Raw genomic sequence first — 27,900 nt, 5'->3', positions numbered from 1 at the left:
CAGAGAGGAAAAAAGTAAGAGATTCAGAGAGAGAGCTTGATAGGACCCAAGAGGAAAACAATGTAACTCGTGGATGGAGTTGCCATGCATGTGCTATCAATCCATGGCTAGTGGCGATGGATAGATTTGGTTCCAGAAATGATACTGGAGATATGGGTTTAAATAAAGAAGCATTCTTTGAGTTTTTTCTCTTCTCACTCTTGACAGTGATAATAATTTGAACAAAAATAGAACAAGTGAGAACGATGAAAATGTATGTGGATTTAAAACAAAATAGAAAATTTACAATTGTAAGAAGAAGGCCGTTAGGCCAACAAGTTCAAAAGTGGATTTTATTATGAAATTTCGTGATTAAAAAAAAAGAAATGGGTATTTTGCCAAACAACTTATCCAAAATTAGAGAAAAAACCCCACCAAAAGAAAAGAGATGAAATTTGCTGAAGAAAATAAGTGGGACAAGCAGCCAGCTTTTTTTAAAAAAGAAAAAGCAAAGTGATTAAGTTTTGCTATAGGCACCAGGTAGCCAGTTCCAATGTGTAAAGTAAGAATGGGATCTTGGTAAAGAAGCTTTAAGAAAGATGTTAAAATTTGGATTCCAACCAAGTTACGTTTTTTCTCTTTTTATACAATAAGACGTTGTCCGGCATTGAAGAAAAAAAAAAAGGTAAGAATGACGTGGTGGCATAACTAAGCGGCTGTTGTAGAACGTCTGAAAAAGTGACTGCCCCTAGCATTGCCCCTCGCCAATACTACAGAAGGAACAGCGTGGGTTCCACGCGAATAATTTATCCGTGCCCTCACTCCGCCGCCCCCCCCCCCCCCCCCCCCAATCAATCCAACGATAATATATCCCACGTGAACTCTTGCAAAGTCTCTCTTATCTCCATTTTCAAACAAACAAAGAAAAGCCCTGAGCTTCACATTCTCACTTGCAGAAATGTATTCATGTGCTCAGATTTCGTCTCTTTGAAATTCTCTGATATGTTTCCCCTAAGGTCATCTCCATTTCTCCATTTTTGCTTAAAGTCTCTGTTTGGCTGCCCAGAAACAATATACTTTTTAAGTCTTTGTTTGACTGCCCTGAGAAAGGGAGAGTTACTAGACAATGAGTGATTTAAAAAAAAATTTTCTTTTTTGATATTTTTGGCAGATTATAAGCTCTATTTGTTCTTCGAAGGCGGATTTCAAAGTATTTGTTTCTGCATCAAACGTTAATGAGGTGTCAAATTATATACCGGCAGCTCCTATTCTTCTCCCTGAAGGAGTGTGGAAACAGGTCAGCCACTTGATTATTCAATTATCAAATTTCACTAATTTTTCATTTTGAGTTTCAATTTTCAATCAAATTTTGCTAATTTATTGTTTTTGAAATTGCATAGATTCCGGGGGGAGTTACTGCAGCTAAGGGATTTAAAGCTGCTGGCTTATATAGTGGATTACGGGCCAAAGGAGAAAAACCTGATCTTGCGCTTATTACTTGCGACGTTGATGCCATTGTTGCAGGTAAAATTTCAGTTGGTGAAATTTTGGACGTTTATACTACATTTAGAAACATAATTGTTTACATCTTCTTTAATTTTTGTTACTGGTGAGTTTATTAAAATAATGTTGATTATCTGGTTATATAATAACTTATATAGAATTATATTCCCAGGGGCTTTTACTACTAATGTGGTTGCAGCAGCGCCAGTGGTGGACTGCAAAAATTTGTTGAATAGTAGGAAAACGGTATGTCAGATCAGTTATCTGATTCCTCCTTATATAGGAAGGACAATGCTCTTGTAGATTTACTCTTGAACTGAAGAAACAATTTGATTTTGAATTGCCGATTTGAAGATCTTAGCTTTAGTCTTGTAGATATTCTTTTTGGTATGTATGTCAATATATCTGCCGAGTTCAGTTATATATTTGGTTTGTTTTTCCAAGTTATGTGACTAATGAATAAATCATGCTTGTCAGGCACGTGCTGTGTTAATAAACGCTGGTCAGGCCAATGCAGCAACGGTTTGTCAAATTAGCATTTTTTTTTCTTCTACATTTCTCTTGTCTTTATCTGGATGCCAAGTGATTATCAAAGAGTGTAGTACATTTAAATGTGCCCCATTTCTTAGTGCAGTTAAACCATGGGCAAAGAATCAGTCTGACTCTTTTCTTATCATTTGAGCATTTCAGACATGCGAGATTTAATCAGATTTTACATGGCTAATTGACCTTCCAATCATTTTCAGGGTGATGATGGTTACCAGGATGTGATAGAATGTGCAAATGCCCTTGCTACGGTACACAACTCGGAGCATAAGTTTCTTGTTCTCATAGAGATCTTTGTACAGGTTGGATTTGTCTGCGCTTTTTTTTAATCATTTTCATTGTTGCAGATCCTTCAAATAAGGCCAGATGATGTGTTGATTGAATCCACTGGTGTGATTGGTCAGAGAATAAAGAAGGTGCACAACCCTTTTTCTTTTTTTATCTTGAACATGTACATCCTATCATATGCTTGCTTGTTATACTGGTTTATTAATGTGCCATTCAAGTGAATTGCAGTTATATTCTTTTGACCAGACTGATGTAATATAATCTGTGATGCTCAATCTTAAGTTGATATTCTGTTGATAATGTCATATGCAGGGAGCGCTTTTGAGTTCACTCCCAATACTAGTTAATTCATTGTCGCCATCTATCCAAGGGTACTTCTTATGCTTCTTCTTCTTCTTCTTCCTCTTCTTTCCTTTCTTTTTTTTTGTTTTGGAGGAGACTGTGGTTTATTCACATGCTTCCACAATTATGTAAAGAACTAGACACAGTTAATCTGATCTATGAAGTTATGCTATGATGATATTTTTCCATTGTTGGTAAATAGAAAATAGCACTTGAGGCCTAACACTTATTTGAACAGGAATTAAAATGTATATCTGCAAACAAGACCATAATTGCTCTTTTAAATTTTGCTTAAACACTCTTGGTTGCATTGTCGCTTTCAGTGCAGATTCTGCTGCAGTGGCAATCACCACAACTGACCTTGTTAGCAAGAGTGTGGCTATTGAATATGAGGTAAGTAATAGTTTCAAAGAGATAGCAATTTAAAATTCCTCTTTGCTATAATCTATTAATTTTTTCTCGGAAATTAGTATCTTTTCCAATTTTGGTGATAGCATTGTCTTGACACTCTAGAACTTGCAGTCTTCTTAAGAATGAAGTCTTTTATTAATTGTCTCTTACATCCTTGTATAATAGCAATTAATTTCTCAGGATGGAGGGACAAGTATAAGAATCGGTGGGATGGCAAAAGGTTCTTGGATGATCCACCCTAACATGGCAACCATGCTCGGTGTATGTCTTTCAATTGTTTCTAACTTTTCTATAGCATATAACTCCAACTCTATTCTCAAGGCAGATAGCTCTCTCAGGTAATGACAACTGATGCCCTAGTTGAAAGTGATATCTGAAGAAAGATGGTAAAGGTTGCCGTAAGGCGCAGTTTCAACCAAATCACTGTATGTAATCCCGTTGCTTTTAATCCTCCTTGTTCCATATTTCAATTAGATTACGTCATAGTTGAACGGAGTCCTTTTCTTCCATGACAAGATCTAATCAGTCTCTACTTTGTCTTTAGCAAGTTCATTTATTGTTTTACTATAGGTTGATGGAGATACCAGTACCAATGATGCTGTCATTGCTTTTGCCAGTGGCTTATCTGGATCAAACTGGATCACTTCTATGAACACTTACAAGGCTACACTACTTCAAACAGGTCTTGATGCGGTAAGTTTGGCTGCAATTGAGCATTTCCTTCATCTTAAATCAGGTTTCTTAAATGTTCAATAAATAAATAGTATCCTTTCTGCATATCTCGAAATTTATAGTTGATTAGTATATTTTCTTTTCTTTTGCTGGTTATTTTTAGCACAAATACAAACCACAAACTACTAGAGTTTGGTTAAATTTTTTGGGATGATGCCGCTTGGTTCAGCCTTTTGATTTAAACCAGTGTTTTGGAATGAATTTGATTGAATTTTTAACATATCTCTTCTCAGGTAATGCAAGGTCTTGCCAAATCAATAGCTTGGGATGGAGAAGGAGCAACTTGTTTAATTGAGGTCTGCATTCTTTGATTCGTTATTTCCTCTCTTTTTTACCCTAGAAAGATCCTTTTTACTGAATGAAACAAGTTGAATCGCATACATCTGCCCACTTAAGAGATCCCTGATATTAAACCACTTTAACTAATAAATTGTTCTGTATTAGGGAGTAATGCATTGAATTTTTAGGCTGCAAAAATCGATTGGATAGTGTTTTTGCTTTTGTTTATTATGGAGGTTCTTGAATACCTTTTGCCATCACTAACCTAGAGATGCAGTTTACTGTTACTGGTACCAAAGGAGAGGCTGAAGCAGGAAAGATTGCACGCTCAGTGGCTGCTTCTTCACTTGTGAAGGCATGAAATTTGAACATATAATCTATCTAACAGTTAATCTTAGCATTGTCTAAATCAAATACTGCTGTCAGGCTGCGGTATATGGGAGAGATCCGTACTGGGGTAGTATAGCTTCTGCCGCTGGCTATGCTGGGATTTCTTTTGACCCAAACAACCTCCAGATACTGCTTGGAGATATTATGCTCATGGATGGGGGGCAGCCACTTAAGTTCGACAGGTAAAGTTTGCTCATGGTTGCTGTCGATCCTTCCTGATAATGCAAAAAACATAACATGAACAGATTTTGAGATTAGTTATGAAACCATGTGTATATATGTGTCATGGATCTAAGGAATAGTCATGAATCCCACATCGAATATAAAAGGGAGGATATAAAAAGGTTACTGGGGTATATAAAGGTTCACATCATCTCTTCCTTGTGAGGTATCTTTTGTAGGATAAAATCGTGAGGCCAGGAACCAGAGCGGACAATATCTCACAAGGGTGTGAATCGTAGCAGATAAGTTGATCTAGGACGTTGGATGAGTGGATGCTTGAGTCTCGGAGCTGCGCGGGTTCGAAGTTTAAGTCTCAACTCGTGACAAGTGGTATCAGAGTCTGCCTTAAACCGTTCAATTTACACCAAGCGCATCGAGAAAAGTAGGCAGGGTGGCCATCGACACGAGATTGGGTAAAGAAAAATATCACATCGAATATAAAATGAAGGTTACTGGAATATATAAGGGTTCACACCATTTCTTCCTTATGAGACGTCTTTTATAAGATAAAATCGTGAGGTTAAGGGATTAAAGCGGATAATACCTCATAAGTGTGTGAACTGTGACAGATAGGTTGATCTGAGATATCGGATGAGTGGATGTTTGAATTTCAGAGCCGCACAGGTCAAAGCTTAAGTCTCCACCCGTGATATATGCACATAGCTAATGCGTTTTATGCCTTATTGGTAGTTAAACCGGATTGTATCTATGGTATTGTTAAAGAGAAATTATGAGTTCTTTAAAGAGGTTGGGAAGTGAGTTTGTGCATATATTCAAAGCCTGTTATACCTAATCGTAATTGCCCTATATATAATTTCAGGGTGGCAGCCAGCAACTATCTCGTCAAGGCTGGTGAGAGACATGGAACAGTGGAAATAAAAATTGCTGTTGGTAAGTTTCCCCAAATTTGACTCAAAAAATGACCTTAAAACTCGTACATTACATTGCCCCAAGATTTTAATGCATGAGATGGACCTGCAACAGGTGATGGACCAGGATATTTTAAAGTTTGGGGATGTGATTTAAGTTACGACTTTGTCAAAATAAACGCAGAATACACAACTTAAAAAGACATCGTTGCATGTTCCGTTACAATGTCTTGTTCAGATGCTCTAGATTGTTCCTTGTGTGCAACAATCCTTTCATTTTGCTCCCTGTCTAAGTTCTTCAATCATACAATTTTTACACCAGTCTACAGGCGGGTAACCATTGCATATCAGCAAACTAACAGAACTTTTCAAACCCATACCATTACCGAAAACCATTACATAATTGCACTAAAGTAATTATTCAAATATCCATTGTTGTGAAGGCAGAAAAGACCTTATTTATGTACAAGGATTGGTAATAGCAAGGGCTTTTCTCAATGACGAGAAAAGAGAAATTTACTCATAGGGCCTCCGCCATAGAGTAGTGCATCCTGGTGGGTGACTTTTTTAGAAAACTACTCCCGCAATAGGGGTCTGGACTGCCAACGTTAAAACCATCAAGGTCACCTGAGGCGTTGACTGCTCTATCCTGAACCTCCAGTGGCTTATAACACCTATCAGAACTCCCACTACCTCTGCGAAACAGTTTGTTGTCTTTACCACCAGCACTACCACGTGAGGAGTTGTTGCCCTTCTGCCCTTTCTTTCCATGTTTCTTCTTGTCATTTTTCTTCTTCAACTTCTGCTGCTTTTTGCCTCTAACTGTGTGCAATACTAACGTCGGCGGAGGATCATACACATCGGGGGCCCATGTCACAGTCAGCTTCTTTGGTGGTAATCCCTGTTTCTCACGACTACCTTTAAGGGCAGACACTAGCTTCAAGGAAGTCTGTTAAAGGGTAAATGCAAGTAAGAATGGAGTAAAACAAAAAGGAGCAATGGAGCTAAGGCAACTTAAATACTCAAAGGCCTAACTAAAGATATTCTAAGTAGAAGAAACTAAGAGAAACGAAAGACACTTACAGGCAAAGAAATTGAACGGCAGTAAGGAGACTGCATGGCATCCTCAGAGAATATGCGCCGCAATGCAGTTTCTAATTCATCATCCTCTTCAGGAGGAGACACAGCGGAAGGAAATGATGCACACTTGCCCAAACACTTTTGAGGAGGTTTGCTTTGATGTCCTCGTTGAAGTAACTCTTCCACATCACTCCTATCATCCCCGTAAGATTCATTACCGTATTCATTCAAACAAGCATGAAGTATAGACTGCGTTCTGTCACTCAGATCATCTACCTCTCCAGCACCCAAGATGTCCATTTCCAATACCAATGAATACAAAGAGTCCTAGCTTCAAAAACAAAAAAAACGACAAACCAGCATTGCCATAACTGTAAACTTCTAATCATAAATCTCAACAGATAGATTGATAAATAAAAAGTGGAAAAAATAATCCATCGTTAGTCTTTGAAGAACAGAAACATTATAAACAAATAAACTAGGAACCAAAAAATTGAGACAAAAAGTTTTCTGTGATTCATTCATTGACATAAATGTAGCCAACAAATTCAAAAACCCACCATATATCCATAAAAACATGATATCAGCCAGACCCCGTATCATCACACGTGCGGATAACACGTGCTAAATGAATAAGGATAATATACCTTTCTTAATACAACAGCTGCAATCAATTCAAAGCCTTAAACCTCCGAAAATAGCAACCCCAGTTCACGATCGAAACCAAACCAAACCTCCGATTATCTGAACAAATTAGATTCCTTTGTATCGTACGGTAATAACCTCAGAAACAGACCAGAAGAATGTAGAAGAAGACGGAAAAGGAGAGAAAAGAAAGAGGGAATGAATCACTCAAAAAAATAATTTCGATGGAAATGTTAACTAAGATTACCACGCCGATCACTCTTTTCAAGATGTTTCAAACGATGGGAACATAAACCAGAATGAAAAGGAGTTAAAGAAGGGATCAAAGGAAGCAAAATCGATTCAAAGGGTAACGAAGGCATATTATCTTTCTATGCTCTTCGAAACCCCTAATTTTGTACAACAAAAAAAACCCTATCTTTCTTTTATTTGGGGAGGGCGATCGAGATTGGGTAGGAGGGGGAAGAAGAGAAAGGGATCAGCTGATGAAAAGAAGGGAAAAATAAGAGATTGTAAGGAAAGAAATCAAGAATCCTGTGTGTAAGTCAATGGATATTGGCGGTTTTTGAGACCGAATCAGATACGTACACGTTTCAATCATGAACTCGTACTTTTTTTCTCTGACTCAGATTTTTTTTTTTGCTGTGGTTGTTTTGGTTTGGTCGAGTTTGGGTTTATTGGTTTAGACTTTAACCCACACACACTCGGTGGTATTTTGATTGTTTAGCATTTAATTAATGAATTTAAAGTATTAAAAACTTATCTGATCTACATTCATTATCTTCTTTTTCGTTCAAATTTGTGTAAATTAGATTCAATAATTTTTTATTTATTTAATTATTTATTATTAAATAAAATAATAAAAATTATTGTATTATAATTTATATAATTTAGAAATAAAAAATATTTTTTAATTTTATTAAAATTTTAAACATATTATCTTTATGTTTCTTATATTATAATATCATATTATATGTAAAATTATTAAATTTAATTTTTAATAAATAATAGTATTCAATAGAAAAAATGTATTCAATTTTTAATAAATAATAAAAGAAAAGTAAAGGACAAGGCAAAAAATAATGCGGCAGCCCATTGGAGCCGTTTTATTTCACGAGGATCGCCAAACAAGTGGCATCTCCACCGTCGATTAAACAGCCAATCAAGCGGCCTAAAACCTCTCAGTCTGTAAGCCGAGTGTCTCCCATTTTCTCACCAAATCCCATGTAAATCGCACCTCTTTTTCCTACAGAAAAAATCTCACAATTTTTTTCCGTTTATTTCTCGAGGAAAAAGTTACTGCGGAATTCAATTTAGTTTTCCTCTTTTTTTGTTTTTTCTCTCTCGTTTTTTGAATTAATGGATACCGGAACGAAAGTGAAGAAGGGAGCTGGAGGAAGGAAAGGTGGCGGTCCAAAGAAGAAACCTGTCTCTCGCTCTGTGAAAGCTGGGCTACAGTTTCCGGTCGGTCGGATCGGTCGTTACTTGAAGAAAGGCCGTTACTCTCAGCGCGTGGGGACCGGTGCTCCTGTTTACCTCGCTGCTGTTCTTGAGTACCTTGCGGCTGAGGTAATTTCAACTTCCCCATTATTATTTTCCCATCTTTTGTTCAATTTATGAGCTTGACATTTTCAGGTTTTTCGCATGAAATTTGTTTTTTTTTTTTTTTGTTAAATATACTCTTTTATGTTTGAGATTTTTTTTTTCTTCCAGTATATAGGGTTTGGTTGGTTAGTGAGAAATTGAAAAAGAAAAAGTAGGAAAATTAATGGTTGACGCTAAATTAGTTAATTCCATGTGATTAGCTTGTTCGGAAACTCTTTCTAGCTGGCTTCGGTCGCGAAATGGGGAAACTTTATGCTTCAAATAGTAAAATAGAGCTAAAGGAAAGTGATTAGATCTAGAAAGTACGAATTTGCTTTTGATTCTATGAGAAATGATCTGCATTGGATTTGGGGTTAGCTTTTTGCCGGGGTTTCTTTCGGTTGGTGAATTTACGGTTTTAGATACCCTTTTAAGTATGTTGGTGAACTTGGTTATGTGTTTTTGAAGGTTCTGGAGTTGGCTGGTAATGCTGCAAGAGACAACAAGAAGAATAGGATCATTCCGAGGCATGTTCTTTTGGCTGTGAGGAATGACGAAGAACTTGGGAAGCTTTTGGCTGGTGTGACTATTGCCCACGGTGGTGTTCTACCCAACATTAACCCAGTTCTTCTGCCCAAGAAAAATGAGAAGGCACCCAAGGAGCCAAAGTCACCATCCAAGGCTACCAAGTCTCCAAAGAAGTCACCTAAGAAGGCCTAGTCTAGTCTTTGCTTCTTTCATTTCTCGTGTATGTAGCTTGCTTTATGTACTCTGGTTGCAGAAAAAAGTTGATGTTGATAGGACTTCCTAGTTGTCTGTATTGTGTGGAACAACCTTTGTTTGGAATGAATGAAAAGAATTTCGGTTATCCGATTATGTTTGTCTTCTTCCGCTCTGATTAGATAGATGGTTGAATCGGCTACTGTCTATGATGAAAAGCCCTGTAATTTTACCATTTCTTGCTTGCCGATGGTTGAAGGCTATTTTTGCAAAACAGAAAACAACACTAATGGGCAAATAGTTAAATTCTACATCTATCACTGTCGTACAAAAAGGTCTAAAGGAAAAGAAACAACATAAAAGGGAGTTGAGTTCTGAGTTTTCCCTCAACCTTACCACACTTGTACTGTTCAATAATTCTACAAAATTTAGTACCATTAGTTGTGTTATCCTAAGTTATATAAGCGCTCACATTTTGTAGGAGAAGTTAGAGGAAGGAGACGAGTATAAAAGGAAAAACTGACTGAATTTGACATGAGCTTCAAAATCCAGGGAAAGAAATCAAGAAACTGATGCGTTCAATTGAATTTAGTGTTGCATTTCGTTTTCCTTCCATTTCCACATTGAATTTGGCATGTTTGAAACGGTGCAAAATGCAAATTCGCCAATCTTCTTCCTCTTATTTTCTTTTATTACCAAAGAAAGACTCTCTACTAGTCCTAGAGGCAGGGAGGGATGGGAAGAAGAGTAAGTCTTTGGAGTTTTTAGGTAAGTGAATTACAGGCTTACAGCTTCCATGTTGAAACGCCGGAGTGGATTTCTATGGAGGCATTCGATTGGTAGAAAGAAAACGTAAAGATGCACACGTTCGAAGTTCAAACCCAGGAATGTTTCAAATTTGCTTCCCCTTCCAAGTTTTTTCATTTGGTTGGAAAAAAAAACATTTTTTATTCCTATGGCTTGAAACCTTGATTGTTTGTTCTACAATCTCTCTTTATCATCCCTTCGGAATTGGAAACTGTAACAACCCGTGAGTTCACCGAAACATGAAAATCACAAGTCGGAATAAACACAAAGTCCATCATCCATCCCATTTAACACCACACCCAAATCTGATGATGTAATGGGACTCAACCGCCACCGACCCGACTCATCATCCATCTCAATCAAACTCTTCCATTTCCCTTTCTTTTTTCTCCCAAATCCAACACCCTCATCAAAAAATACATAAACATATAAAATCATAATTAATAAATCCGAAAACATTGTATCAAAAAAATTTTCCAACAGATTTCCATTTCCAATTTTCTATCCATTACAACTACAACATTAAAGCATCATTTAAAAAAAAAACCCTAAAATCCGAGACCGAATATGCTAATTGTATTTTTAACCAAAAACAAACCATTCTAAGAACTGGTAAACTTGGTAACCGCCTTGGTTCCTTCAGAGACAGCATGTTTCGCCAATTCTCCAGGCAAAACCAATCTCACAGCTGTCTGGATCTCCCTTGATGTAATCGTCGGCTTCTTATTATACCTAGCCAATCTCGAAGACTCCTGAGCCAGCTTCTCAAAGATATCGTTGATGAAACTGTTCATGATCCCCATGGCCTTGCTTGAGATCCCAATATCAGGATGAACCTGTTTCAAGACCTTGAAAATGTAAATCTTGTAAGTCTCCGTGCTCTTCTTGATCTTCTTCTTCTTTTTTTCTACGCCTTCTTTTGAGATCTTTTTCTCCGCCTTTGGCCTTTTCTCTGCCGACGCTGGGGATTTTTCCGCCATTGGCTTTTTCTCGGCGGGCTTCTTCTCAGCCTTCGGTGCCATTGGTTACGAGGATTGGGAAGAAGATAAGACCTTTAGAAAAGGTAAAAATGAATGAGAGGCACCAGGGCAGACTGAACAGAGGGAGTCGAGATGGGCTTGTTTATATAGAGAGGTGAGGTGGAGTTTGATTGGTTTATTATGGTTCACGGGGATCGATGAGGTGGCGTTCTTTGAGTCGATCGATGTGAGGCGGCGTGCGGAAGAGACGTGGATAGTTGAGACAGTATTATAATATTACTTAATTAATTGAGGAAATTGGATGACAATTGGGCTTTGTGTTTGGATTATGTTCAAACTCCATGGCCCAACACAAGACAAGGAAATTGTGCCAGGAAAGGTTATCGCATGATCACGCATTTTATAACTGAAGGACATTCAACAGGATTCCTGGTATAAACAACATAATTTTACTCGTGGATTCATTTTCTTTTTTTGGAGTTGTCTATTTATAATACTAGGTTTTAAGCTCGTGCTTTGTCATAAAAATAAAATAAAATAAAATATTTATAATTTAATTATAAAAATAAAATAAAATTATGTATTATTTTTCATATATGTTTTGCACCATATAACTTTTCAATAGAAATTACAACCATTAAGTAAATAATTCATTTATCCTCATCAACAGAGGCTTTTATTAAAAATTTTGTAATAAATTCTGGCATTGAAATATTGAAAATTTTTGGCAGCTAAAAATCCAACCTGGCTTTTGAAAAGAATGCTTAATGGCCAGTGGTTTTGTAATTTGTCAAATGAGGGGAAAGACTAAAATAAAGCTATTTTTTGAGAAGCGGATGCACGGTAGCCCCCTCAGCTCATCATTATCTGTATACTTTGCCGAGCAAATACAATAAACCTGCAACATCTCAATTTAGTAAGCTGTATCATTAATCCAAGGATGGGTAAAGATAAAATTGCTCACAAGCACCTCACAGTCAATGCACCATAACTATTTTATGTATCCAGAAATCATATGAATAAAGAGATATCCATGTTCAGTCAGAGTCATACATCTTTAGGACACTAGAAATCAAGCAGAGCAAACATATAGCTGAATGCAGCAAGAAAAATTAATAGATAACTTAGCTAGATTCTCAAAAAATTCATTATTCTGTATATGATTGAATTTGTTCAGTTTCATTCAGTTTGATCCTAGCAAGTACTCTGAATGCAGGTTAAGTGGTTGCAGTTTACATGTAAAGACCAATAAATTGTTAGCAAATTGCTAGCATTAAACTTACTACATCTTCTCCTGATATCACACGTTTCTTTGCTGTCCTCGCAACCAGCACTCCACCTTCACTAGCAGAATTTTCCTGATCATTTACATTTCTAGTTTTCTTGGATTTAAATTTGTAGGTTGGCAATGCATTTATAGATTCCATGGTGGCTCCTCTAGTTTGTGAAAAATCCTCTCGAAAACCAAGGACAGAAATTATGCAGGGCAAGCAGCAACAAATTGTTGCACATAGTATGAATGGCATGGCATATGCAATACAGTTAGAAGTAAGGAACATTATAGCATGCTATATAAATATCACGGCACCACTTTTGTTAACACGACCAATTGAGAACTTTTCAACTGTGAATTACATAAAAAATACTCAAGTGATAAAAAGTAAAATTACAATCATCCAGATATTATTTGCCTAAGCTGATCACAGGACTTAGAATTATAGAAGCATATACATCAGAGCAAGTCAAAGGAAAAACTAACCAAGTTGCTCAATTGTGAAAAACACATTTTCAGTTCCATCAACTCAACCTAAAAGTGTCAAGTAATTCATCATTGCTTGAGGCAGATACCCCATCTCTGTGAGCTGGAACAAATAATTGTTAAACATGGAGAATTTTAATCCGCAATTTAAAAGATACAATTGTAGAACCAAAGGAAATCAAAGTGATAGCATTTATTTTGCAATATTTGCTGCGAAAAAAAGTAGAATGAAAATAACTACCTACCTGACCGACCAACTGAAGTTGCACCATGATGTTTTGACAGTTTACTTCTATCAGGTGCAAGAATCAGAGAAACATGGGAAAAGAAAAGCATTGGGAATCCAAAAGCCTGTGGAAAAATATTGTTTAAATGCCAAGATATGCTTCCTCATATGGTTAAAAGAAATCAGAAACTCTGAAAGCTACCAAACATTGAAAAAAGAACTTATACTTTGTAAGATTACCTTGTATATTAAGGCTTGCCTTGGAGTATTAGGTAAATGCTCTTCTACTCTGAAATGCTAGTTTTCAGAGAGTGTGAGGATAGAGGACCAAAAAGATCACAAATAAAACTGATATTAGATTTAGTAAAATGGTAAAATAATTAGACTTTTCTAATTACCTTATAACATGTGAAATAGCCATGGTAGCATCATCAACTGTAACACAAAAGTTGTAAAGAGGTCGGCCATTACTCCTCATTTTAACAAAATCTCCAAGTGTTTCCATTTCCAGCTAACCTACATGACGCTATCCAACAAAGTTAGTGTCTGTATAACTAAATCAAAGTTAAGTAACCTTCATGACACTATCCAACAAAGTTAGTGCCTGTATAACTAAATTAAAGTATTATATAATCTGTTGTAAAAGGACCATTAAAATTTAAGAATAATAGTGCTGTTAAGCCAACAAAAAAACCCCCAAATTATAGACAGCAAATTGCAGCTTACTGGGCACAAAGCTATTAAGGAAGAAATAGTGCAAAAAATGGGACTTCACCTCGAATAAGGTCATTAATTTTCAAGCTCCCTTCCTTTGGAACACGAAACCGATATGTATAAGGGATTCCCTTTGCTAGCTCTTCTTGTGCTTCTTCATCTGTTGCAGTGGCCCACTTCTCAGAGTATACAGGAGGAAGTCTCTTATAAATTAAGTGCTAAAAAGTGATCATAGTTCAGAGATACAGAAGCATGCTATTCATAGTTCAATTGGGTCATAGTTTATGTTTTTTGAGACACAAAAATTGGCATATTTGTCTCCACAAAAATAGTTTCCAATCCAATTTCCAGAGGCAATAAGCTGAAACCGAAATGTAATTCATTTCAAATCTCTTCCCATTCATAATGTTTAGTTGAAAGCAATTACCTCATTGGAACAAAAACAACGATTAACATGACCAGATTCTAAAAGCTTCTCAGCTTATTGCTTGTACGTGGAATTCCTTTCGGATTGTCGATAAGGAACATAGTCTCCACCCACACCAAGGCCTACATAGCAACAAACAAAATCTATTAATTTTAAAAGTGACAAACAGAATGGTAAATGTGAAATGGCAGTGATACATTTTAAGCCAATAGGAAGATAATGATGATAAAAGCGGATAAACAATACCTTCATCCCAATCAAGACCGAGCCAAGCTGAATCTCGATGCATAGCCTCCTCTGATTCTCGCGTCGACCTATCTAAGTCTGTATCCTCGATTCTCAGCACAAAATTTCCTCCCTTTGATCTTAGGAAACACAAAGAGCATAAAAGAATAAATAGTTCACAAACCGTAATGAAATCCTGAATCTCAGTCAAAATAGAGTAATAGATATCGTTAGTCCCCATTATAGCTGTACAATTTAGGAACATCAGAAAGAGATGAGTGACTTCAAAATATCCGCACATTGCCCATGACAAATGACATTGCAAAAAAACAATTTTGATGAATTGAAAGCCCCACTTGATCAAAATTAAAAAAAAAAAAAGTAATTTAACTATTTAAGTATCAATTAAAACTAATAAAAGTGAAAAAAAAAATAAATGAGATACTATCCGATCTGAAAATTTAAAAAAGGCCTTCATAATTTATTGTAATTTGACCAAATTTTTGTCAAAATTATTGAAAAATATTTTGGGTCTTAACCCACTCTAGGTGCTATAACTTATTCATTCATTCCAAGTGAAGCTCAATTACACACATCCCTCCTCAGCAAACCCTTATCAGCCAATAAACTCTTAATAGGGTTCAACAGGAGCACGTAAGTCGAATCTGGCATAAACTGCATCTATACCGACGTCCTCTTTATTACGCAAAAGCTGGATTGCAAAAATATAACACCAAGATAATCAGACAAGTTGTTCACAACTAAAAACAACATAGACCTTGTATTATCATTCAAGGAAAGAAAAAAATATGCTTGATTAAAGGTAAGTATGTTAACCTGATTATACTTAACAAGACGCTCAGACCTGCATTAAGCTGTGCTCTTGATTTGACCCTGATTTTCTAAAAAGAAAACATGTTATGAACCAGATATGTTATTGTTGTAGCGAAACCCACTGAAAGATCAGCAATAAATGTATAATCGGTTTCACCACTGCAAGAAAATAATTTAAAACATTTTGTGAGTAAATGGAAATTTGATTTTATAAATCAAATCAATAATTTTAACATTTAAAGGTTGACATTTAAACCTACGGTGGTTGGCCATCACACCTCATCCAGCTTTCTTGGACATTTTGACAGCTTTAATGCTTTCAGTAACAAATCCAATTTGATTAATCTGTTGTTACCCATTCATCAAGAAAGAATCTGCATTACTATCCAAGGCATTGCCAGAGAACATAAATTACATTTTAAAGAAAAGAACCCAGTAATACCTTGAGAAGAATGGCATTGAAAGTTTTTATTTGATAACCTTCTCAACCCTTTGCATAAATTAAAAAGGAATATAAGTGATGTCATGTTCTTTCAGAACGAATACTTACGTATACATGCACTATTTCCTATAGGAGAACCCACATAGAAATGCCAATTCTACTTTTGGATTGGTGACCAAGAGATCATCTCCCACAATCTGAACTTTTTCTCCAGTTTCATTAGTTAGTTTGGAGTAGTGCTCCCAATCATCTTGGTCACATGGATCTTCAATTGACACAATAGGATATTCACAGACAAATGACTAGTATAAATCATTGAGATTATATTTTAACACAAATTTTGTGCAAATATAATTATATTTTATGTTTTTTCTATTATCAATTATATACTCTCTCTGTTCCATTTTTTTGTACTTTTTTTTTCACATATCCTAAAATTATGTCATTTTTTAATATTTAAAATTTTTATTTTTTATATTTTAAAATTTTTTATTTTTTGATATTAAAAATTATAATTTTATAAAAAAATTCAAAATTTAATATTAATTATATTAAAATTAAAATTAAAATTTTTAAAATTTCAAAAAAATCAAGACAGTTAAACATTTTAGAACGGGGGAGTATTTGATTTTTTACGTACTTTTAATATTTAAAACGGTGACAATGCTAGTTGACCTGTATTTTTCCCCGAGAACGGGTCAACTCGGGACACGTGTATGTTGCTAATGGCTATGTATTTTGTCTTGAAAATGAAATTGCTTTCATAAGTTATAAAACAATTGGATTACTAGTCAACGCCAAAGATTATTTGTTTCTACGCAGTTTTACATTTTTATTATATTATAAAAGAGGATCGAATTAATATCTAAATAAATTTAATATTCTTTATGCAAAAATGCTATAGTTTGGGTTAATGAAAAAAGTTATTAATATATCATCAACTCAATTAGTTTAAATTTAGAAATTAAATATTTGGATTCAAAGCATACTAATAAATCCATAGAGCTCTGACAAAATCCTAAGTTAAATTGGACTACAGTATTGAATTCGTTATATTTTAGTAGTAGTATTTTATTTTAACACTATTGCTTGTGTCGAAGAAACTCTATTATTTCATGGCCACGGGAAAACCGAAAAGATAATAATTCATTAATAACTACATAATTTTTTTTAGAATTTTTATGTGATATGTTATTGGCATATAAATTTTATATATTATTAATAAATTAGATAATTTTATTTATAAATAAATATATAAAAATATAAATTTATTAATAATATATAAAATTTATATCTAGATAATACATTAAATATATATTTTTTTTAATAAATGATTCCTTCAATTCATATCCCTTCTCCTAATCTTGGGAATTGAATTGGGTTTTACTTATACTTTGGGCTATGGCTTTAGCTATGAACTCCAATAGAATTATGTTGCCCAAGAGTTCAGCCTGCCTTTCACCTAGCAAATTCGATGTTCCAACTGCTTACAGAAGTGTCTGGTCTGATCAATTGTCATGGTAGGTAGGCCATTATACCAGTGGCATTTGAAACAAAAACATTATGGTTTGCATTTTTGCCTATTGACAACCATATAGCAATTAAAAAATAAAGAGCCTCGACTGAACACAATGAATTGAAAGGGTTGGAGAACTAGAAAGATATACAACTTGACAGGGCAAGCAAATCTGTGTAAGCAATATAACAATACAATAATTCACAAAACCGAAAGGTTACATCAAACAGTAAATAAGTGACAGGCATTAAACAACCAAAATAATTAATAGGCAGCCCAATGAAAAAATGTATAGTCATCATCGTTACATTGAGAATTATCCAAAATTATCGCCATCGTCATTGCATAATCGTCATAAACAACAACCATTTCAACTAGAAAATGTACTGTAAGGGATGAGCACACATTTACTTTGTCGCAAAACCAGTCTATGCGGGGTGCAGTCTGCAAGGAGATGTTGAATTTCTTGCAACGATGAAAAGGACTTTAATATGTAGCAGCAATATATTCATATTCATATATATATATATAGATGAGACTCGATGAACAACTACCGCCTTAAGCTCTCCACTATGTAGTCCGCGTAGAGATTCCTTCACAACAAAAAGTTGAAATAAAATTAGAACTCTACTTTGAAACTGTTAAGAGAGTATAAATGCACATGGACACGAGCAAAAGTTTAAAAAGAAGAATCACAAGCTGCAAAGCAAACCCAACTTAGGTCTTTAAACTTCCTTGCATTTGAATTCAGACCTGGAAAGGATCTGCATCTTTGTTCAGAAATGAGGGAAAATGCATTTACAGTCGCATGATCATGTTGACATAATGACTGTCGAATAATGTGGGGTGATGCATCGAAAATTTATGCCAACCATAAGTAGCATGAGAATAGAAAGTCTGATATAAGTAGCATTAGCATGTCCTTCTCTTGCACGAGGCAAGGTGATTAGAGACAGGAAACTTTCACTTACATGGAATGCTGGATTGCCTCATAAGCAGTAGTGGCTGGCAGAAAGTCATTAACAGCAACTTCCTTGTTCTCATTCTTCTTGTCTGAAGTATTTATTAAGGCAAAAGAAAGTTAAAAATGCTTCAAATAAAGGAGCAGTTTAAAATAGATATCCTTCCTTGTAGAAGTTACATACAGAACTTGCTTTGCGACTAAGAATAATTAAAACTTACAGTCTTCAAAGAAGCGGCGAATCTCAGCCAAACGGTGAGGCGGAAGTTCCTTGATATCATTGTAGTCGCGATACTCAGGATCATCAGCACAGACAGCAATAATCTTGTCATCTTTCTCACCCTACATTCATAATTGCACATGTTTTCTCATTTGCTTTTAAACATATATCCAAGAGCCAAGAGTATTTTAATCAGTGGTTGATATATACCTGATCAATCATAGGCATCAGACCTATAGCTTTAGCCCGAAGAAAGCATCCCGGAAGAACTGGTTCCTGCATGTGTTTCAATAGTAACATAAGTATTGCCTTAAAAATTTTCGACCCCTTGAATATACAAAAAACATTTTAAATAAAAATTACAAGCACAGGTTTTTGCATTGGCACGTGTATGGCCAAAATAATTATTTTAGCCAATGATCAGTGTGGACCATGTCAATCACAAAGTGCATTGGACAAACCAAAGCGAACAAGTAAGAGTTTCAGAGCATGAAACGTATTACGCAACCGTGCATTAAACTATGATATTTTCAATATATGTGGATCAAACAGCACACCTGCATGATAATCAGGACATCCATGGGATCATTGTCTTCACAAAGTGTACGAGGGATGAAACCATAGTTGTGAGGATACACAACTGATGAGTAAAGCACACGATCAACCTGCAAATTTATGCACCTTTCATCAGCAACCAACTTTATCGATAAGATGTGGCAAGTACATTTTTGTAGTAACTAGTAGTTACCTTGATAAGACCAGTTTTCTTGTCAAGTTCATATTTCACCTTGCTTCCTTTCGAAATTTCAATCACCTGCACAAAATAACAACATCTTCAATATAACAATAATCAAGTAAGAACTCTTAAACGCTTTGTTATTTGTGAAGGCTTTACTATCTTTCAATTTTAAAGGAATTGCATACATGCTAACACTTCATAAGTTTTCTCAAATAAATCTCAATCATGATAACTGAGAAATATGCCCATTTTAAAATATCTAGAAAGTCAAATGTTTATAAGAAAGGTGTTATACATATTCTAGGAATTTATGAAGCCTTTTATATTCAAAATGCAAATGCTAACAGTTAGGGAGAAGATAAAGTCTGGCATACTTACGCAGTTGAAAACAATCGGAGCACCAGGTCCTATAGTAGACATTGTAAATGGTAGGAAAAGTAGTACATTATTAGATTTACAACAAACAAATAGGAATAACCCAAAGAGAACTTATACATGGCTTAAGTTGGAGTTGCTTGCCTATCTCAAGATCATGCCATGGGTGAGCAGCAACAGACCTCCTGGTCAATGATGAAAGGATCCTTTCATTCAAAGGAGGATGTGAAGAGTGGTGAGAGTCAGAGGACTTGGTTGGAGGCTCAATTGCTGGAACCATCACTGTGAATTACAAACAATGAATCAATAACTAACTTAACAACCGCACTACAAATTCCATAAAAAAATTTCAAGTTAGAAATATGCAACGAGAATAAACAATGCTCACAAGATTTTTATTGATCTGTTTGGATTTTTTTAATTTTCATTTCATTTTATCATCATATTGCTTAACCAATCAAATGCTTGTAAAACTAAGCAAACAAAACGAAATTGTCGCCACACATCGGCTAAAAGTCGTTTCACTTTAGAAAGATTTGCATTCTACATGGAGCTTTTCAGCTTGGAAAGCTGAAGGTTTCCCTCAGCAGCAGTGTATCATCAAATATAACAATAAACTAACAGTTGAAGGCAAACTCCGAAGAATCTAAAAGAAAATTGGAAAAAAAAAAGAAAAAGAACTCTTCGTATTAAAAATTCTCTTAGTCTCTCACAGCGATTTCACAGTGATTTCCTAGCAGAGTCTCTTACACGGCGATTTTACATTCGATTTAAAAAAAAAACAATTTGGAAACCAACTAAATCCATGACTATAGCTTTGCAAGCACAGATCTAGAAACTACAAAAAGTGAAATCAACACAATATGCTAGAAGGAGAAAGTGCAGAATCAAAACCAACCAAAAATAGTAAAAAGTGATTTCAGCTCAAGATCAACGCCAGATGATTTTTCACCAACAAAACAAGTGAAAAAAAAAAAAAAAACTAATCTCCGGCAAATTTAAAGAAAAAAAAAAAGGAAAATGTGTATCTCGGAATCTATGCTACAACCTGCATACAAGTTATAACTTACAACAAGCAGAAGCAATCAGATTCAAAAACAGAGCAGAAATGTGAAGAAACGGAACATAAAAGCCAAAAAGAAACGAAAATCGACGATCGAACCGTTGAAAAGAGGATTTGAAACGTACCTTCAATGGTTTCCATTCTTACAAAATGAAGCTTTCAAGAAGCTAGAGGAAAAAAAAGGCACAGATCTCAAAAACAAAGAGAAAAAAAGAGAGAGAAGAAAGAATAAATGCCTATAGGGAACCTTAAGTCAAAAGGGAGCACAGAAAGATGTACAAGTTCCCGCTCTCTTTCCTCGTTACCATTTAAAGGCAAACCCCGACACCAAAGAAAGAAAAATAAATATGGAATCGTGGATATTCTGCGGAAGCGAAGAAGACGTGGTTCCCAGTTGTAATATCCAAGAATACGCGTCGCCTGGTGATTGGTGGTTAGGGTGGATTAGGAGCATGGGACCCACTGAGGGACAGGGACGGAGTTTCTACGATCATGCGGTGCTTTTTGGGATTTTGGCCTCGCTTTGATGGACGGTGAGAAGTTTTGATTCTCCAGAATGGTTGGGTAGTGGCCTAGTGGGTACCTTGTATAAGATAAAATATTAGCTATAAATATAGGGTGTGGTAGGGACCTATCCTCATTTTAAAAAAAAGTTTTAGCTTGAAATTAAGATTTTTAAGTTTTTTTTGGAGTTCCCCCATGTAATATATCAGGTGAAGGGAAGACGATATTTTTACTGTAACCACATTTTTATTTTTAAAGTTATAAAAAAAATAGATTGTAATTTATTTCTCCAAAAAAGTTGTGCTTATTATTAATAAAATGTAAATATAAGACTTTCCATAACGTAAAAATTATTATTTCCAAGAATATTACTCATTACTGTTGGTTTCCATACGAAGTAAATTTTGTTGTTTCATTTTGTTTTATAGTTAAGATGATGTCGAATTTAGAATTTAATTTAATTAATTTATATAAATATTTAAAAATAAATTTAATATTTATAATTTATTCTTTTATCTTCAAACAATAATTTTTTTTATATAAAAAAATATAGTTGATATCTTTAAATTAATATAATTGAATTAAGATTTTATAAGAGATGTTGTGAAAGAAAGCAAATTCAGAACAAGGAGAGGACTCACCATTGATCTAAAGCCCTGGGTTGAATGAACGCCATCATGGAATACCATCTCAGGCTGTACTTGGTTTCAAACGTATTTCTAGTGGGACTGCGTTTTTTGTGAAAAACTGTGCGCACTGAAGATCCGTTAAGTGCTAAAATAACTTTTTTTTTCAACTAGAAATGTTAGCTCCAGCCAGTAAACGCCCAATTGATTCTTCCTCTTTTTACATTTTTATCCTTTCAATGTACTTATATTCTTCCTTTTTTTTCATTTTAATTTTTATTTAAAAATTATAAAATAATTAATAATTTAATATAATAAAAATACTATTTGATAGGTTATTGTTATTTTATTATTTTTATTTATTTTATTAATAAAATTATTATTTACCATAAAAATATTTTTATTTTTTTATTATTTATTAATTTTTATAAGTTAAATAATTTAAAATTTTTATTATACATAAATTTTAAACTAATATTTAAATTTAAATCAAAATAATTAAAATTAAAATTATTATTTTAATTTAATCCAATGACAAAGAAAATGTAAAACTTATGGTGCAAGTAGATCCTTGTTAAAAAGAAAATAAAATTCAAAGAAAAATGAATATTAATGAAATATAATCAGAATCAATTTAAAAGTATTTGTTTGAAATAAAATTATCTTTTTTAATATAATTTCTTTATACTACAAAGTTAAGCAAACATAATTAAAATAAAATATCCACTATAGCTTGCAATAACATAATTCTTTATAAAATCTTTCATTTTGTCTTTTATCGTATTCTTTGCAAAAGAAAAAAAGATATAGCTATTGCATACAATTTGAAACAAATGCAAGAGCTGAGAATGTCGGTGTAAAAGTTATCCGTACGATATTAAATTATTTTTGTGAGGTGCAAAAGGTTACTTAAAAGCAAGCCTCCATGAATGAAGACCGTGAAGCAATTTTCAATCTTATCCTGCTACTATGTGTTGGAGCATTGTTGGAAAGCCTATCCATTCCTCAAAGGCTGGCTAAACTACCAGTCGTCTCATATTCCATACACCAATTCAAACAGAAGAAGAGCCAGCCATACATGTGACCAGGTCAATTACTGGAGTCTTTCATTCTTCACAAGCCCAACCACTACTTTGGCAATTGACAGTAATTTCTTCAATTCATAATTAACGGAGTAACTAAAAAAATCATTTTATTCTACTTACCCTCCATTTGTCATATGTTTGAATGTTTCCAATCGGACCAAGTTCTTATCTCCAAATTAGGTTAATGTCTGAGTTGTTTTTATTATTATTATTATTATTTATTTTAAGTGGGTGCGGTTAGCCGTTTAGATTTGGACTTGTACTTAACATGACTATTTTAATAATTTTTTCCTTCAATTGAAATAAATTAAACTATTAAACACTTCTAACTAGTTTTTTTCTGGATTATTTTAGCGAATATTGTTAAAGAAATAATTTCAATAGAAAAATGGGTTTAACATTCATAAATCACTACAAGAGAATAAGTTTTTAGTGAGTTTTTTTATTTTCATATTTAGTGATGTGTATAAATATTATTAAACAATTAACGATGTTTGTCAAAAATATCATTAAGAGCATCGATTGTACTTGCATAAAAAAAAAACAATATTTCAAGAAAAAAATCATTAATTTAATGATTTTTATGTTTAAAAATATCTTTAAATTTAACGATATTTATGCGTAATTTTTTAATTAACGACGTTTGTATCAAAAAAACATAATTAAATTTAATAATATTTTTTGACACAAAAGCTGTTAATTTTACAATTTAACAATATTTATTTTAAATTTAACGATATTTATGCATAATTTTTTAATTAGCAACGTTTGTGTCAAAAAAACAATAATTAAATTTAATAATATTTTTTGACACAAAAGTTGCTAATTTTACAATTTAACAATATTTGTGTACAAAAACGCTATTAAATTTATAAGTATTTTTTTATACAAACTCTGTTAATTAAAAAATTTAATGACGTTTTCACTACAAATACTACTAAATTAAGAAAGTTATTTTTTTAATTTCTTTCAATATTTATTATTATAATTAAATAAAAAATTATTAAAAAAATAAAAATGAATTTAAATTTATAAACTATATATTATAAATATTTAAATATCTAACTACAAACGCCAATTAAAAAAACTTAAAGAATAAAAAATACTTGGCATGATAAAGCAAAAACATTATTATTAAATAAACAAACATACATTGTACAAGCTTTTCACATGAATAAATGTATAGAAATGAACCAAAATAAATAAATTTATCATTGACGAGTTACATGTAATCTTACAAGCCACGAGAGGCAGCATACCACAAAAGAAATAGAGCTTCGTAATACATTTTTGAGTTTTTAGAAAGAACAAACAACAACCACTTTTCTGACCAACAGGTTGTCTTGGATTTGTATTGTCAAAGGCTTTGCTTTGTTCATGGCCGGTTGGATTGCCATTTTGCAATAAGAGGCAATTTTGAGGGGTGAGCAAAACACGTTCAATAGGAACTAAGATTTTTGAGATAAATATCATAGCAAATGGTTTGTTGATCCATAAGTTTTTTCTTATAGATTGAATAATAAACCTTGATAGCCAGAAAATTAGTGCAAAAGATTCCACAAACGTATGAAAAAACATTACTTAAGCAATTTTCTGCTTCTTCAAAGATTTTATGTAATTTTATACTTTACAAGCCTAATGAAATTGAATTTCTCATCTAAAAAAAAACAAACAAACAAACAAAATCATAGAATACCAAATAGCTTAATGAAGAGGATATACACAAATCATCATAAGCATACCCATTAAACCACAAATTAACTGCTTACGCCAAAAAAAACATATTATTTAAACCTTAAAATAGAAAACAATCATTATATAAACATAACCATGGCTTTAATTTTATGGGCTGGGAACTCCGTCCCTGGTATGAACCCTTACATTTTTGAACCCTCTCTTGTAAATATTGGACATACTCTATCACCTGTAAAAGAACATTGTACCAATCAAGAAAATTTTAAAGCAGAATTTTCTTAAAAAATAAATAGCTAAATAAATAATATGGTGTGACATTTTTCATTTCCAGAATCAGGACATACCTCTAGTAGGAATGAAGCCATATGTATCTCTCTTTTGATCAGCGTTTGGTATTAAATCTCTCAATATTTGAAATCTAAAAGTATCAGAAAACTAGTTAATATTACCATTTGCAAAATTAAGTAAGCATCATCAATTTACAATTGCTATTTGATAATTTTATTTTTTATAGAATTATCATAGGTCCACTTGAGATGTCATCTCATAGGCAACAAAAGAAGGGAAACACAGCTAGCATAGTAGCTCAAAGTCAATACCTGCTATAACTAAAAAACACAGCTGGGATCAAACATTAAAAAAGCTTTCAGTCAGCTATAAAGGAGCACCTCTTCATATATGCCTCGGCATTTTTTTTTTTTGGCAGGAACTCCAAATGCTGGCAGCTCTATAGCTGTTATGTTCTTGGCCATTCAATCTTTGTTTTTTGTTTTTCCTTTTGTTTTCAATTTATGTTAAGTTTCTTTTGCATTCCTTTACTTGTTATTTAGCTCTACTTTAGTTCTTTTAAGCAAACATTTTCCATTTAAACTTGCAATTTCAGTTTATTCAACACAGTTTTTGAGTTTCCAGGTTTGATGTTAGCTATTGTTTAATTAATTTTCAAGTTGATTTCAATTTCATCAAATCATGAGCTTTTTATATGTTGTTCTTCTACTTGTTAGCTTGATTTACAGTGCTTCCTCTTGATCAAATAGTTCTAATTGAGCTAGCAAATTTAATTTTTTTAAAAACCTATTTCCAGAATGTTATTCTGTTTTCAGATTTTATTTTGTTTAAGTTTTTGTTACTTTTCAATTTCAATTCGATTTCAATTTGCATCAAGCTTTTTGGTACTTGTTCATCTATGAGTTATCTTAGCACTTATAAAATTTGAGAGCAAATTTCCATATATTTTGAGCTAGATCTAAGATTTAGTAGGAGCTGTTCTATTTTTCAAGCTGAAATTCCAGATTTTATTTTGCTACGGTTTTGGTAAATTTCAAGTACTAAATGATGTCCAATGCGTTTGAAAATTTATGTGCATGTTCACATATTAGTTAGTTACTTCCACAAAAAATTTGGAGATCAAATACTATCAAATAAGAGTGCAAACCGAATTTTAATCAGATATTGGTCAGAACCTGTTTCCAGATTTTAATATTTGCTCTAGGTTGTTGTTTCTTTGATTTTTCATAGCTGTTTGGGGGTTGATAAGGATGGCACAAGGTTGCTATTAGGTTGAGCATTCACCTAGGAGGCACCTTGTTACTTTAATCAAGTGTTTTAAATTTTTATTTAATTTATTTTCATGCTATTGCTTTACTACCCCATTAATTTTTGGTTTCAGTTTGCTTGTTCATTTATTTGAGTTTGGTTTTTGTATTGATCTTCTTGTTATTTAATTTTCATGTTCTTAGCTTATCTTTACATAAAAAGAGAACTTCTTGATAAAAGTTCAATAAAATCATCGTTGATTCATGATACAATCAGTTAGCTAGCCAAACCAATTGTTTTTCAATCATCAATATTTCCACAACAAAAGTAAACCCAAGCTAATAAAGTTCAAAACTTTCTTAGACTTAACCTACCCCAAGCCATTAAAATTAATGGTTTATGTAATTACCAAAACTTTAACTTGATAAACATATAGAATTACTTAAAGGGTATGACTAAAAGCCCAAAATTTTCAAAAAGAAAAAATAACAATTATAAAACATAGACATTAAAACTAGAAGAAAAGTGAAAAAGATACCTTTCATTAATCTTACTCTGCATCCTCTGCTTCGTGACAGACTATTTTGATCATGCAGCGTTAGCCTTATTAATGTTTTTCCCATTTGTTTCCACAACCCTAGATAAACAAAACAAAAATACATATGAAATAATTCTAGGATAGGAACCAAAAAATACCTAGAATTCCAACTTGGTTAACAGAAATAGTTTGATTAGAAGAAAGCAGAAATATGGAGAAAAGGATGAGGCAGAAGGATAGGGCTAGTGGTGGTCAACCAGAGAAGAAAAAGAAAGGGAAAAGGAAAAGGAAAATGGGTTTCAGAGGAAATTTTCAAACCAAAAATCAAAAGGAAAAGAAAAGAAAAGGGTAAGGAAAAGCTAGAAAAAAAAATCAATCCAAAACTTTTGTATTGATACAGTATGGCAAATAAAAGAAACAACAAAATGGAGGTAAAGCTTGCATGAATTGTGTTCTGAGCATAAGGGATTCGAGTTCATTTAATTTTAGAGATAATTTAGTGGCGTTTGTATACACAAACACCCATAAATCTAACAAATAGTGACATTTCCCTTAACAAAAGTCACTAAATATTAACCTAAAATTTTTTTCAAAAAATTACATTTATAATATTAAAATTTTAAAAATTATTTAGTGGCCTTGTTTTAATAAACGTCATAAAATTTTTATCATTAGTGATATTTCATATTATAAACGTTGCTATATGTAGATTTAGTGGTGTTTATCATACAAATGCCGTTGTTTAAAAAACACACAGAATGTAGCGGCATTTTTTAGTGAAACGCCACTAAAAAAAATGCCTTCAATTACCCATTTTCTTATAGTGAATATTTTTTTAATTAAAATTAAATATGGCTTGAGAAAGAGGAGACAAAAAAAGTAAATCAAATGTGCTACATAATGGTATATATGATAAGGATGTTGAAATAATATATTTACAAGGAAAAAAGATTCGATCGTTTATATATTTAAAGAATCACAATGAAATATCGCCAACCATAAACTTACGAGGAATTGTTTATCAACATGCATGTTCGA

General features: G+C 33.4%; 6 protein-coding genes, 1 long non-coding RNA gene and 1 pseudogene across 8 annotated transcripts; 2 read left to right on the top strand and 6 right to left on the bottom strand.

The window, feature by feature from the left end:
- Positions 1-879: 879 nt before the first annotated feature.
- LOC111311918 (arginine biosynthesis bifunctional protein ArgJ, chloroplastic-like) lies at positions 880-6,815 on the top strand (annotated as a pseudogene). Its single transcript, XR_016342438.1, has 17 exons — positions 880-995; positions 1,151-1,276; positions 1,380-1,503; positions 1,655-1,728; positions 1,960-2,004; positions 2,229-2,279; positions 2,376-2,444; positions 2,629-2,687; positions 2,982-3,051; positions 3,250-3,330; positions 3,408-3,494; positions 3,640-3,762; positions 4,035-4,097; positions 4,358-4,435; positions 4,507-4,652; positions 5,513-5,583; positions 5,677-6,815. The product of XR_016342438.1 is annotated as an arginine biosynthesis bifunctional protein ArgJ, chloroplastic-like (transcript).
- Positions 5,944-6,941, bottom strand: LOC111311917 (uncharacterized). Its single transcript, XM_022911762.2, has 2 exons — positions 6,645-6,941; positions 5,944-6,510 (listed from the first exon to the last, which is right to left on the bottom strand). Exons 1-2 carry the CDS (start codon positions 6,939-6,941, stop codon positions 6,082-6,084), a joined length of 726 nt encoding a protein of 241 aa, XP_022767497.1. The 3' UTR covers positions 5,944-6,081.
- Positions 6,942-8,364: 1,423 nt separating this feature from the next.
- Positions 8,365-9,738, top strand: LOC111311915 (histone H2A-like). Its single transcript, XM_022911759.2, has 2 exons — positions 8,365-8,855; positions 9,339-9,738. The coding sequence occupies exons 1-2, from the start codon at positions 8,646-8,648 to the stop codon at positions 9,588-9,590; spliced, it is 462 nt and encodes a 153-aa protein (XP_022767494.1). The 5' UTR covers positions 8,365-8,645; the 3' UTR covers positions 9,591-9,738.
- A 1,117-nt stretch (positions 9,739-10,855) lies between these two features.
- On the bottom strand, positions 10,856-11,510 carry LOC111311916 (histone H2B.9-like). Its single transcript, XM_022911760.2, has one exon. The coding sequence runs from the start codon at positions 11,417-11,419 to the stop codon at positions 11,000-11,002; it is 420 nt and encodes a 139-aa protein (XP_022767495.1). The 5' UTR covers positions 11,420-11,510; the 3' UTR covers positions 10,856-10,999.
- Positions 11,511-11,937: 427 nt separating this feature from the next.
- Positions 11,938-16,446, bottom strand: LOC111311070 (glutamate--tRNA ligase, chloroplastic/mitochondrial-like). The gene is made up of 10 exons (XM_089761425.1): positions 15,823-16,446; positions 15,566-15,721; positions 14,750-15,440; positions 14,504-14,625; positions 14,138-14,236; positions 13,761-13,888; positions 13,603-13,651; positions 13,382-13,487; positions 13,137-13,239; positions 11,938-12,275 (listed from the first exon to the last, which is right to left on the bottom strand). Exons 6-9 carry the CDS (start codon positions 13,865-13,867, stop codon positions 13,175-13,177), a joined length of 327 nt encoding a protein of 108 aa, XP_089617551.1. The 5' UTR covers positions 13,868-13,888; positions 14,138-14,236; positions 14,504-14,625; positions 14,750-15,440; positions 15,566-15,721; positions 15,823-16,446; the 3' UTR covers positions 11,938-12,275; positions 13,137-13,174.
- On the bottom strand, positions 15,360-17,889 carry LOC111310610 (enolase-like). Its single transcript, XM_022910077.2, has 8 exons — positions 17,829-17,889; positions 17,672-17,692; positions 17,543-17,584; positions 16,147-16,269; positions 15,995-16,052; positions 15,839-15,907; positions 15,655-15,721; positions 15,360-15,440 (listed from the first exon to the last, which is right to left on the bottom strand). Exons 1-8 carry the CDS (start codon positions 17,887-17,889, stop codon positions 15,360-15,362), a joined length of 522 nt encoding a protein of 173 aa, XP_022765812.2.
- On the bottom strand, positions 17,698-21,204 carry LOC111311914 (soluble inorganic pyrophosphatase 4-like). Its single transcript, XM_022911758.2, has 9 exons — positions 21,004-21,204; positions 19,960-20,097; positions 19,819-19,847; positions 19,450-19,515; positions 19,259-19,366; positions 18,912-18,977; positions 18,703-18,823; positions 18,492-18,573; positions 17,698-18,113 (listed from the first exon to the last, which is right to left on the bottom strand). Exons 1-9 carry the CDS (start codon positions 21,017-21,019, stop codon positions 18,071-18,073), a joined length of 669 nt encoding a protein of 222 aa, XP_022767493.1. The 5' UTR covers positions 21,020-21,204; the 3' UTR covers positions 17,698-18,070.
- A 3,554-nt stretch (positions 21,205-24,758) lies between these two features.
- Positions 24,759-27,335, bottom strand: LOC111311069 (uncharacterized). Its single transcript, XR_002692608.2, has 3 exons — positions 26,863-27,335; positions 25,133-25,206; positions 24,759-25,017 (listed from the first exon to the last, which is right to left on the bottom strand). It is a non-coding gene; the product is annotated as an uncharacterized LOC111311069 (long non-coding RNA).
- Between the last annotated feature and the right edge of the window lie 565 nt (positions 27,336-27,900).

Source organism: Durio zibethinus, chromosome 1 (genome assembly GCF_047325235.1).
Source record: "Durio zibethinus cultivar Kanyao isolate XHJ-2024 chromosome 1, ASM4732523v1, whole genome shotgun sequence".
In the NCBI taxonomy this organism is placed as follows: domain Eukaryota; kingdom Viridiplantae; phylum Streptophyta; class Magnoliopsida; order Malvales; family Malvaceae; genus Durio; species Durio zibethinus.
Note: the sequence above shows the minus strand (reverse complement) of the source record. Positions and strands in the feature narration are given on the sequence as shown.